General features: G+C 49.3%; 1 protein-coding gene across 1 annotated transcript; it reads right to left on the bottom strand.

Annotated features, from left to right (window-relative positions):
* Positions 1-4,009: 4,009 nt before the first annotated feature.
* LOC117591136 lies at positions 4,010-10,539 on the bottom strand. The gene is made up of 2 exons (XM_034284247.1): positions 10,476-10,539; positions 4,010-4,647 (listed from the first exon to the last, which is right to left on the bottom strand). Exons 1-2 carry the CDS (start codon positions 10,537-10,539, stop codon positions 4,010-4,012), a joined length of 702 nt encoding a protein of 233 aa, XP_034140138.1.
* Positions 10,540-13,526: the final 2,987 nt, after the last annotated feature.

Raw genomic sequence — 13,526 nt, 5'->3', positions numbered from 1 at the left:
GGCGGTGCGACAGGCAGGTTAAAGATTGAAAATAAGAGATGGCAAATGGTCCGTGTGACAGTATTCTGGTGCTGTGGGTATCGTGGGTCATTATACATCGTAGTGGTAGTTTTCCATGTGTTCCTTATTTCCCTCTCTCCTCCTCCTCCACGTAGTTTGAGTGAATGCCCGGGCCCTTTGCAGACGCTGACTGGCGTCCCCAATCATTCCTTCCCCCCACTGAATTAGTGAGTGAATTCACGGGCCCTCAAACGCCGTCCGATGATAGTCTTGGCCTTTGCAGACGTTGACTGACGTCCTCGAGTATTCTTTCCCCCTCCCCTATCGTCCAACGGTGTCTACACTGAACCCTTTCCACCCTAGAATCTCGGAGTCCCGGCTAATTATAAATTTTTCTGTAATTTCGACCCTGGCGTGACTGGGATATTTACCCCATCCAGAAAGCTTCCTTACAGATGGCGCCCGAGCATGGACTCCGGGATTCCATTATGTTTTAGGTGGTTAGGGATTTGTAGAGGAAAAATTTTTGTGGAGAAAAAAAGTGGAAACGGGATTTTTAGCCGTCATCGACTCGGAATGTTTCGATTGGCAGCACGTGGTAGTTTTTTTTGTACGTGACAACCAAGTGCAGGCGAATCACCTTGAAGCACATAGAGATCAACAGTTAATCTTTTGCAAACCACACGTACAGTCGAGGCTGGCTTTTCTAACCTCCCCAGCCATAGTGCACACGCGACCGTCCCTCGTGCGCCAAGCAGAGGAGCAGCAGCAAAAGAGCGGCGGCAGAGGAGCAGAGCGTCCGAGCGAGGGGCAAAACGACGAGTCGGCAGAGGCAGGTCGCGCGGCAGAGTTTCTTCCGTAGGCCGGGCGCACAAGATATATATTTCGGACCCCGAGACAAGAGGAGGAGTGAGCCCGCATAGGTTTACAGTGAATTTCATATCGGCGTAAGGACGAGCTGCAGACCATCGCTGTTGAATTCGTCTTCGGTGAGACGGGCACAGTGGAGGAACTGCGCAGTCGGTCATCCAGTGGAGATTGCGAGGCGCATTGAGGAGCTTGGGACGCAGTATGCTAGTGCACCAAGCCCGAGGACTCAGTGGACAGCACCGTCGGCATCGGGACCCAGCCGTGGAGAGCAGAAAGAGGGCATCCAGCTGGAGCAACCTCTATCCATAATAATTCCCGAAGTGCCTCGACTAGCCGGAGGTCAGGCCTGAGCCCTGCTCAGTGACAGCAGCCGCCAGGAAGCCATGCCGGATTATAAACATACCCAAGGTATCTACTCGCGTCGCCCTGCCGAGGAATTCCAAGCTTCGCGATCTGGCATGGAAGAAATCTCCTACTCATCATTGGCCGACAAATTGCGCGTCTGAGGACTGAAGTTCGACGAACATTCGGACGCATTGGCGTTCATCGAACGGCTGGAAGAGGGTGTGGAAGCTTACGAAGGGAGCCCAGAGCAACTACCCCGAGTCATCTCCTGATTGCTGACCCACAAGGCAGAAGTATGGTTTACATGGTCACTTCAGCAGCACCTGTCGGAATCGACGAGTTCTGTTCTGCTGGGAGTGTGGCCGCTTAGGTATCCCGACAATAGACTGTTGCCGTCAAGAGGTGTCGGGAAACAGATCTAGTCTCCACCCGGGAGGGAACCGAGAGGAGACATACAACCAGAATCCCCATTTATCAGCCATAGAATGGTGAAGGCACTGCTAGCGGAAGGAATTATCCGGGATGTAAGGACCCGCTTCCGCCTGGCGCAAGCAGTGACAGTCAAGGTACGTTTGGATCAACAAATAACACAGGTAACACGTCATACTAGGACTCGACTTCCTGTGTGGGATCCAAGCGGTAATACAATGCGGATGAGCGTTATTTTAGTTGACCCGAGAACTCAACAGTATTCCCCCGACACCGCCTTCTCGGATTCGCACAGTGACGTTCCGCCATGATCTGTCCTCGACCACGTCCCTCGTGAGTACACCCCTGGCTAACCCAACGACAACTTCTTCGCTTCGATACGACCACGCCAAATTAAACTGCCCATAGATGACGACGCCCTCACCACGCCACGACCACGCCAAACCCAGCAAGGCCCCTCTGATGACGCCATCGGACGGCGAACACTCCGACCTTAGCCGCACAACCAGGACAACGTAAACGGACTTTGACCCTGACGGACCCATCGCCAAAAGAACACGGATGGAGACGACTTCGACACCACAGGATGCTACCAGGGCCAGTCGGTCTATCCCTAAGACGTCCCAAAGGGACACTATCAGGAACAAAATTCGACGACGCACAGACCAGAAACAGGATCAGGACAACGTACCCCAGCCTCGACCACACCGGACCCAGGAGCACTACCAGGATAACGCACCGCAGCCCCGACCGCGCACGACTTAGCAACGCTACCAGGACAGCGCACCCAAGTCTCAACCACACCGGACACCGCAACGACGATACGACAACGTACCCAAATCCCGGCGATGGCATACCTAACTGCAGTAACGGGGCTATAATAGCTCTCCGGGAATACGGCGCCAGTGATCAGACCGGATGGACGGTGCATACATATGCGTGCGCTTCTATGCACTGTGAGAGCGACAACAGCATATTAGTATAAGAGATTATAAAGAGAGTATGAGCTGATCTTAAGAATTATTTATTTGCTGCTGCTCCGAACAAACAGGTTCTTCTAATTTCCATTTCGCCCTCCTTAGCTCGCCACTGCCGGCGATCAACTTCCTTCCCTGCTGATGATACGCACTTTTGGCTCGTTGCCGGGTCTCCCTGGACTTTTTGTGGCTGGTGTCTTTAGTGCTGCACTCAGTTCTCTCTCCACGGGTCTCAATTCCTTAGCATGTGTGCTCAGCCGTTGCTGAGGCAACCCCTGACGGAGCGCTGCCGCTCCGTACTGGCTGCGTGCGATTGTCATTGGCTTTGGCTTCTCCAGCATTGGGCTGGTTAACATTGTGGCAAAACTGGGCAATGTGGTGCCACTGGCCACAACCACATCGGCTGTGTCAATGGGTCCACTTTTGGGCATTTACGGCATGGACGTGGATCTTCCTTGGGTCAAATGCAAGGTGAGATTTGCACTGATATAAAATAATTTTGATACCCGGTACTCGAAGAGTAAATAGGGTATATTGTATTTGTGGGGAATAACGGTTGTATGTAAGGCATAGAAGGAAACGTTTCCGACCCCATAAGGTATATATATTATTGATCAGCATCAATAGCCGAGTCGATTGAGCTATATCTGTCTGTCCGTCCGTTCGTCTTGTTTGTCAGCTAGTTCTCAGAGACTATAAGAGCTAGAGCCACCAAATTTTGGCTCCGGACTGCTGTATGCTCACACTGAAACCAGTGTATTTAAAAAATGAGCCTCGCCCCCTTTCGCCTCCGTAAAAGGCGAAAAGCTCCCAAACCTACAGTTAGGAAATGGCCATATCTATCAGATCACCAAATTGGGATCCGATCGGATCATTATTATAACCACAATGAAGATATTAATTTGCAGTGGCTCACCCTGTCCCGCAGCTTTTGTTGTTCTTTTTACATTCTCTCATTCACACTGCTTCTGCTTCACTCGGCCCCTGCCTCTGCCCTCCCCCTGCCGATGCCTCTTACGACTTTTAACCCACCCCGTCCCGCAGCTGATGTTTTTTTTTTGTGTGCGGACGGTGCCTCTGCCTCTGCCTCGAGTCTGCAGTGTGTGGGTCTATGGAAGGGCGGCGAGCTAACAGAGCGTCTTGGTGTAAGAAGTGTTGTAGATGTAGATGACAGATGAAGAAAATATTTAAAATTTGACAAAACAGACAAAACAGCAGATGTTGTACTGAGTGCCGGGTATAAAAGTTGTGACGAGGAAAAAGCGTCTCGTCTCACACGTCCCTTCTCGTTTTAAATATCTTCAAAAATGAACACAAAAAGTTGTATGGCAGGAGAAGAAGATAATGCCATACATATATAATTCCTTCTTCTGCCATACAACTGGCTGTCATGGCCAGATATCGACAGAATTATCTGTTTTTTTGTTATTGCAGCTGGAGTTCCTCTTGCAGCAGGGACGTGACGATAGTTCGCTGCTGACAGATGGCGGATAGGATAGAACTGGGCGGTTTGTGGTAGCCTCTTGGCACACAGCACGCTTCCGGCTGATCCTGGACTTTAATGACTGAACATCGGGCTGTACAGAGCGGTTGTTCATGCCCAAGCCTGATAAGGCTCGCTTCGACAGATCAGGCATGCTGACGGCAGGTATTCTAGGGGGCAGGCGTGGCCCGGACGGTGGTCTGGAAGGTGTCCTGGAGAGTGGCGAGGGTTGTCGTGAAAGGAATTCCTCCGGCGTGCAGGCCATGCACATTTCGGTGTGGTTTACGTGGGAATTCTGTTGCTGCCACAACTGATGCTGTAGGGCTCTCTTATTGGACTCTTTTTCATTATCAGTTCCACCTGTGGAACGCTTCTTCTTGCGTTCCCGTTCCAGCTCCTTCTCAGAATCTCGTTCAGCGCGTAGGCGCCGTTTTTCCAACTTGGCTTGATTGGACGCACGGTAGTGCACGGTTTGGTTGTCGATGAGCATTTGGGTGACAAACTTGAACTGGTTCAAGCTTGTTTCGTTCTGATCGTCAATTTCTGTGGAGTCAGGGAGAAGATTTTGGGCTAATTACCCATTAACCCATTAAACAGAGGCATTTCCCTAAAAATCCGGGAATGCAGAAGATCATCAACGCCCAGGACGACGAACTACTCCGGGACGGACGCATCGAACCCTCGAAGAGCCCGCAAAGCGCTAACATCGTTCTAGTAGGAAAGAAAACGGGGGATATGCGCATGTGTGTATACTACCGGAAACTCAACGCTCGCTCCGTTCCGGATGCCTACCCACTGCCTCGAATCAACCACATCCTCGAGATACTCCGCAACACACACTACATTTCAACGTTGAACCTCAAGAACGGATACCGGAAGATCCCCTTGGCGGAGGGTAGTAGGGAGTGCACAGCGTTTACCGTTCCTGGTCGAGGCCTCTTCCACTGGAAGGTCATGCCGTTCGGCCTTCACTCGGCAGCAGCAACGTTTCAGCGGGCATTGGACATTTGCATACCTGGACGACATCATCGTGATAGGAGCAGCTCTAGAGGACCAAGTCGAGAACCTACTAGGGGTGTTTCGTAGGTTGAGGGAGGCGAATCTCCGATTGAACAAGGACAAATGCAGCTTCTTCCAAAAGAGCATAGTATACTTGGGCCATGTCATCAGCGAGCAAGCGATACACACTGACCCACAGAAGATCGTAGCACAGTCAAGGAACTACGGCGACGCCTGGGAATGGCGTCGTGGTATCGAAGGTTTGTTCCGAACTTCGCTACCATTCGCTACCTCTTGAGAAAAGATAGAAAGTGGGCTTGGACCGGCGTTCAGCAAGCAGCATTTGAGGAACTGAAAGAGAAATTTACCCAAGCACCACCAATTGACCAGTTTTGCTTTGATGTTCACTACCGACTAGGGAGCCAAAACGTCGTAGAATATGCCCTTTCTCGCCAGCCCGTTGAAGCCCTACAACGAACGCTGGAAGAACCGGCCAAGTGTTCGTGGATACAAAGGCTACTAAAACGGATCCAAACCCAGCTCGAGCAGTGCCGTTATTTCATAGTCAAGAACGGCCAAATATGTCGCCGCTAGGAAACCAACCGAACGAATAGGATTCCCATCAATGGAAATTGTGCGTTGCTAGTGACCACCGCCAGCGAGTACTTCAAGAAGGCCATGCCACGTGCAACGCTGCGAAAACAGCCAGAAGTTTTTTTTGTCTGGACGCTGATATGCAATGACTGCTCCATCAAGTGGCCCATGCGACACCAAGCCAAAGCCTGTTACGCGAGGAACCCCGCAGTACGCAGCCCTACTCCCGCCCACCCGACTGAGGGCGCTGCCGCATGACGCGCGGCTATGATAGATGTTAGGCTAATATTCGAGGAAAATTAGAGCTAAACACAACTAAACTAGATTACTAACTAAAATAAAACTAAATACAGGAGAAGTAGCCTAGTATAAGAGATTTAAGAAGAGGAAGGGAGTTAGTTGAGAATATAATGTAGGAGAGGGAATTATAATCCGACCATAAAACCCTAAAGGGTTCGTATGAGGCATAATTCGATCTACATAGTGGAAGGAACAAAGGAATAAAGTTTTTAGTGGGTCTAATGGGAATCGTAAAGTTTATTGATCAAGTTGTGCATAAAACCAAGCATTTTTCTACGACTAACTAAGGATGGAAGGTTTATTAGGAGTCTACTACGGTAGGATGGCAGTCTCACAGTTGCATCCCAGTTTATGCCCGCAGGGCAAAAAGTAAAAAGTTATTCTGCATTGATTCAATACGGTCCTGATGTATGTTGTACTGAGGGCACCATACACATGAGCCGTATTCTAAAATTGAACGAGCAAGCGAGATATAGAGAGTCTTCGTTATATAGGGGTCATCAAATTCCTTTGACCACCTCTTTATAAACCCAAGCACGCTCATGGCTTTATTTATCATGGTAGAAATGTGTTCAGAACTTTAACTTGGCTTCTAGTTTATCACCACGATCATCAACTAATGTAATTCTCTCAAGAGAACTACCGCAGAGGGTGTAAGGAGCCAGTAAGGGGCTGAGCGATGAAAAGTCATTACTTTGCACTTCGAGGCATTAAGGTGTAACATATTTTCACAACACCATGACTGAAAGCTATTGAGATCAGATTGGAAGCGAGAATGAAATGAAATGTCCTTATACTGGACTCAGAGCTTAACATCATCCGCATACATAAGTACTCGAGAATTTGTTAATACTGAAGGAAGGTCATTAATAAAGAGTGTGAAAAGTAAGGGGCCTAAATGGCTACCCTGTGGTACTCCAGCAGGGGTACCTATAGTATAGAGTCAAAGGACTCTTTGAGACCTATAACACAAGTAGCTAGAAATCCATCCCTAAAACCCTAAAAGGTCGCGCTTTTGTGCAAGAAGAGAATGGTTTACAGAATCGAATGCCTTACTAAAGTCAGTGTAAATAACATCCGCCTGCAAGTTACCTTGGAAGCCTTTAATGACAAAGGAGGTGAACTCCAAGGGATTAAATCCGTGATGAGCTGGAGATATAAGTGATTTGCAGAGATGTTGCAAGTGCGGAGTTAACATTTTCTCGAACATTTTATTCATAGCGGATAATTTAGATATACCTCTATAGTTTTTAGCATCAGACTTGCTACCTTTCTTATGGAGAGGAATTATAAAGGATTCCTTCCAGATGGGGGGAAAGCTAGATAAATGGATCGATAGAGTGAATAATTTAATCAAAGGTCCGCACAGAGACTCGGCACAGTACCTGAGTACAAGCCGGAAACTCCGTCAGGGCCCGGTGAAAATACCTGCATAACTAATTGAAGTTCATGAAGTAAGGAGCCTTCATTAAACAAAGGGCAGAAAATGCCATTCGACCTTGGTAAACTATATGGATACATATGACCTGGGTAGCTTTCCTGGGAATAGGTGGTTAGAAAAAATTGTGCAAAAAGATCGGCGATTGCCTGATCATTTTTTGCCGACATATTCAAAAATGATAGCGAGGATGGATGTGCGGACGTTCTACGCATACTGTTTACAAAGCTGTAAAACTGTTTACGGTCCTGTGAAAAACGTATTGAGCATTAAGAACAGTGAAATTTTACCGAGCTATTAAGCAATTAAAAAGAGAAGAGGGAGAACCAACTTCTTGAGATTTTTTAAATAGTCTTGATTTTAGATTTTGTAGACTGGATAACTCTTTGGTGAACCAAGGAGGTTTCGAAGATTTAGTCGGACATGAGAGTGGGACACACGTGTCAAAAATTATGTCAAGTACATTGTAAAAAATGTTTGTGCCTTCAATGACGTCAGTGCACAAGTACAGAGCGGACCAATCAAAATGTCTAATTAAGTTATTGAGCTTCGTAAACTCGGCTTTACGAAAGCAACGGACGCGTTCAGATAGCCTACCCGCACGATCAGATACAGTAGGTCCAATATCTATCGACACTTCGAAAGTAGGATGATAGCAGTCTTTAGGTATGGTGAGCGGGAGTGCTCGTGTTAACAACGCTACGGTCCGGACAAAGCACAGATCAAGCAATCGACCCAAGGAGTTTTTTACATGGTTGACTTGAGACAGGGACAGGTCTAATAAGCCATCAATAAACTCATGTCGTGACATGGGCACAAGGTTGTTTGACTCGTTAACCGAAGACCAGACAGTAACTGGCAGGTTGAAATCCCCAAGAACTATTAAATGGTCTTTATCAGATAACGAGGAAGAAACAGTTTTTAAGGCAGACAAATGCTGCTCGTATATTAGTACATCCGAATTCGGTGGAATATACGAGCAAGTGACATAAATCGACTGGCCGGGAAAAATTAGTCTAACACAGAGGAATTCCAGGTCTTGTGGGACCTGGACTATAAATAAATTATAAGTTTTATTAATAAAATAAATACTATAGCTATATAGTATAGTATACTATACTATTTGGTTAGTGGTAATACCTAAAGCGGGATCGAAAACAGATGAGTGGAGAGAAGAACAAGTGCAGCGACAGCTGTACAGTAGAGGTGGATTACTATCGATCGTGGGCACCATCGATAGTGGTCGATACTGCCTTCGATAGTCGCATTAAACATTTTGTTGTTGTTATTTATAACGTTTTAAGTATTTTTTATTTAGCCACAAATTTTGATTTAAAAATAGAGGACGTTTACGTTGTCCTCAATAAGTCTTGTTCGCCTTCCGCAAACAATTTGCTCAGAATTACTACATTACGCATAATGTTTTAGGTGCACATTTAAAAAGAATCCAAAATCAAACGCAGAATACAGGTTAAACTGGACTGAATGTATGGAAAGTGGATTAATTATTTGTTGTTGAGAAAAAAGGGGGATGATGATATGAACTATTCTATTCAAATCACGGGAAACTCAGGTGTCGTCGAAAATCCCTCTTCTCTACCCTCCCAACCTATGCTATACTGGTAAATCGAACCGTACAGACCCTAGAAAAATCAGGCAGTTTTCATCCACTTCGACCTTGCTTGTCTGAGGACGGACGTTAGAATTTATAACATATTAAATCTGCGTTTCAAAACAAAGGCTTTCAGATATATTTCCATGACTTCCTATTATTATAATTAAATATCACCTTAGCCTTTGAATTGTGACGACGCACAATTTTGTAGTATGTAAGTAGTTATAATTGGTAGATATATAAGTTCTATTATAAAGGGGAAATTATGAAGTCTTTGTTATATATATATAGGGTAAAGTTTTCACTAAGAAAGTTACTTGTTTTATATTTTATTAGGTATTTAGGAGAGGTACGATGAAGTCTTTATTATTAAGTTTATAATTTTCCATTATTAGTTTCTAAGTTATATTATTAGGTGAAATTCTGAAGTCATAATTTAAGTTCGCGGCCCACAGTAACCAACAGCAGCAGAGCCAAAGAGAACGACGAAGTGAGCCAGCAGCCCGAGAGCGGCCAGCAGCAGAGCAGCAGAACGAAACGAGAACGACGACGCGAGCCGCCAACAGAACAGAGAGAGCAACGCCGAGAGCCAGCAGCAGAGCAGCAGAACGAAACGAGAACGACGACGAGAGCCAGCAGAAGAGCGGCAGAAGCAGAGCCAGAGATCAACGCCGAGAGCCAGCAGCAGAGCAGCAGAGCGAGAGAGCAAGGGCGCCGGCAGCAGTCCGAGAGCCACGGGCGTGGGCAGCGACGGCAGCGCAGCCCGGACAAGGGACCGCAGCTAAGGGCTCGCGATCGCCACGCAGAGCTCGCCTCAAAAAGAAATGTTTCGAACACCGGGAGGACCAGTCGAGATCGCTGCGGCGACAAAAGTGAAAAGAGTAAAAAGTGCGCCATAACCCCAACGTTGCCCACGAGAGGCTCAAAAACACGTGCCCACGAGAGGCTCAAGACACCGAGCGACAGGCGAGGAGACAAAAAGACCGATAGGCTCGAGAGGATCGGGTAAGCGAGGCTGTGGGCCTCACCCTTTTTCTAGTACGTCTTAGTTTGGTGCGACGTAGGTAGGGACATAGGAAATTTAAGTACATACGGCGGTAAGACAGGGAAAAAGACAAGGAAAAATATGAAATAAAGATATGAAAAAAAGAAACAAAACTAAACAATGTGCTCGTGTGTAACAGTGTAAATTTAACCCTTTCCCCCCCTCCCAAAGTGCAAGACGGTAAGTGTGGTCGCCCACCGTTGGAGGCTCCGCTGGGCTGGTCGCAGGTCACTACCGCGCCAGACCGCGGGCTCTCAAACGGCGCGTGCCTACCTCCGAAACGGGTGCTGCCTAGGTACTACCAGGGGTGCTCGCGTCGGAGCAGACAGGGGCGGCTACACTGTCAGAAGGCGCCTCCGCTAACCCCGGTGGTCGCCCACCGTTGGAGGCTCCGCTGGGCTGGTCGCAGGTCACTACCGCGCCAGACCGCGGGCTCTCAAACATTTGTCTTTGAAATTTAGGTTTCCCTTAACATAGGCCGGTCTGCATGCACACGAGTGCATTTTCCCAAACACCTTCACGTGGGCACAGTTTCACGGACACTGGGGCACCCAAAACCACACATTCACAGTTTTAAAGTAATTGGCCAGGGGTTTCTTTTGCACGCGTTTCGGCACTTTTGCCAATTGCCCAGTTTTACGGACACTGGGACACCCAAAAGCACACGGGAACAGTTGGAAAATCATTGGTCAAGGTTTTGTTGTTTCCGGTTTACACACTGTACGGGAAAATTCCCAGTTTTCAAGGAACTTATACGTGCCAGTGAGAGGCATGCGGGAGTGAGCACACACGAGGTTCTCAAGGCCCACAGGGCCCAGAGTACACATTTCGGAGCTACAAGGAGCAGAGAGATCGCACAGAAAAGAGGTTATATTTTTTTGGGTGATCGCATCTACGAAGGTCGGAAGAGAGAGAGGCGGCCCACGCAGCGCTCGTGAGCTCTCGGTCACGATTGTTCGGCCGCAAATGAATCCCCCATAAATTAAGCTAGCAGAGCATAAAAGAGGACAGTCGACCCAGAGTCGTGGAGCAGTGCACATCGTTCCTAATCATAAACATTCTGACCAAGTGAAAACAAAAGGATTTACCAGGGATACTACGGGTATACAACAAGGACATCGCACAGGATACTAGAACCAAGGACATCGCACAGGATAACACTACGATACAACAAGGATACTAGGAACAAGGACAGCGCACAGGATACCAAGGATACTAGGAACAAGGCCATCGAACAGGATTGGACTAGGAATACACCAAGGCTAGAAGCGACAAGGGCAGCGCACGGGATAAAACCGAGGATACACCAAGGATACATTGCACAGGCATAGCACAGGACACAGCTGGTATACAACAAGGACACAAGCGACACCGGAATCAAGGCACAGGACCCAGGACACGGGAGCAGACTCCACATAGTAGCATGGTAGGAGTAGGATGGATCTCGTACCGGCGCAAGGCGGAACTGGAGGCATTCGCCAAGGAATTCAGACTCGAACGGGAAGGCCCCGTGGAGGAACTCCGAGGCCGCATGTCTGCCTTTGTGAACCGTGGGGGACACTCGGCTTCCATCCAGGCCCGCCTAGAGGAACTTGAAGACACCTTTGGACGAGCACGGACTCCAGACACCAAGCCAGAAACACAGCAGCGATCTCGGAGCCTCTCGCCTACTACGAGTGGAAATGGACCCCAAGCGAAGGAAATTCCCCAAGAAGAACCAACCAGACCGGGGATGCATTACGTAAGCATACCGGTGCCCGGACAGCAGCAGTTCGTGTCGCGAACCAACGAGAGGGTGATGCTACCAAATCAATGCGAGGAGTCACTTTTGACGGCGTCAGCGATCCCTTGCGATTCATCGAGCGGTTGGAGGAACGAGCCGTATCACACCGAGTGGACACCAGCAGTTTGGCCCAAGGAGTACCGGAACTTTGAAAAGGTACTGCCGAGGACTGGTTCCGCACGAGTCATCTACAGGGAGAGCCATGGAACGTGTTTCGCCGGGAGTTTTTGGATTTCTTCCTACCCCCGCGGTACTTTCAGAGACTGGAGGACGAGATCAGGATGCGATACCAGAGGGAAAACGAGGGATACAAGCAGTATCTAGTGGACATTCGCCTAATGATGAACCGCGCTGGTTACTCGGAAGCTCAGGAACTCGAGCGGGTGTACGAAAATCTGCTGCCCGAATACCAGTTGTACGTGAGACGCATGGACTTCCGCACATTCAAACAGTTAACACAACTGGTGATCAACTTTGAGATCACCCGGGAACGCGAGCATCAACGTCAAGCCAGAACCAGGACAGGATCAGCAGCGATGTTAAAGCGGGGAACCGGCGCAACGAGCCCCAAACCCGAATCACAGTGGACGACTTCGAACGCAGCAGCGGGGCCTAAAGAGGGAAAGGATCCAGGAACGATAGGCAATTCCAGCAGCGAGCAACCGGTGGACACACGTATGAGTTCCGGAACTGCGGAGTGCTGGGACACTTTGCCAGGGAATGCCGTGGAACTCGGACACTATTCTGCTGGAACTGTGGCCGGCGAGGAGTGAGGACCATCGACTGCTGCCAGGCCAAGGAGACGGGAAACGCCCACCGCCCCTCATCAAACCCAGGACATATGAGAGGGCCAACGAGCGAGCCCTGGGACTAGCGGATGTCATACGTCCGCGAGATGGCAGGCTTGCCGCCGAGGCAAGCATCGAGGCTGAGGTGATGATAGCGACGCTGGACACGGGGGCCACGCGGAGTGTTCTCAGCGAGCAGAAGGCACGACTCATCGAGACCCCGGCTAACAGACGAACAGTGCGAACAACAATAGCTTTGGCAAATGGGACAAGGATGGAACTAACGCGGGCAATTCAAGCAGAGGTACGACTCGGACAATCACGGGCTAGCCTCCTGATGCTGGTCCTGCCATCGGCTCTCGACGACGTGCTACTCGGATTGGATTTCTTTGCCGCCATAGATGCCAAGCTGCAGGTAGGAGGGTTGCTCATGCCCTTGAGCAGAGCCAACCACGTAACCACGGAGTGCCACCGACCAGCGAGGACAAACCAGGACGACGCCTGCATCCGCGAGGCGGTCGTCACATCAACAGAGACCACGGGGACACTCAAAGACGACGCCTGCATCCGCGAGGCGGTCGTCACACGACCATGGAGGACAAGGAATCAAGATGATCCCGGCACCTGAAACCGCGAGGTGGCCGGGTCATCATCGACGACGAGGACAAACCAGGACGACGCCTGGATCCGCGAGGCGGTCGTCACATCAACAGAGACAACGAGGACACTCAAAGACGACGCCTGCGTCCGCGAGGCGGTCGTTACATCACCATGGAGGACAAGGATTGAAGATGATCCCGGCACCTGCAACCGCGAGGTGGCCGGCGGGTCATCATCGACGACGAGGAAAAGCAAGGACG

The sequence above is a fragment of the Drosophila guanche genome, unplaced genomic scaffold, assembly GCF_900245975.1.
Source record: "Drosophila guanche unplaced genomic scaffold, DGUA_6, whole genome shotgun sequence".
In the NCBI taxonomy this organism is placed as follows: Eukaryota; Metazoa; Arthropoda; class Insecta; order Diptera; family Drosophilidae; genus Drosophila; species Drosophila guanche.
The sequence above is the reverse complement of the archived record's forward strand: the minus strand, read 5'-3'. Positions and strand labels throughout refer to the sequence as shown.

What these genes read in the sequence shown, in the direction of transcription:
- LOC117591136 (XM_034284247.1), bottom strand. Translation starts at nt 10,539, where the DNA reads ATGTTTGAGAGCCCGCGGTCTGGCGCGGTAGTGACCTGCGACCAGCCC. An exon ending in GCCCAGCGGAGCCTCCAACG is followed by an intron (nt 4,648 to 10,475) that starts GTGGGCGACCAC and finishes CTGACTCCACAG; the next exon opens with AAATTGACGATCAGAACGAA.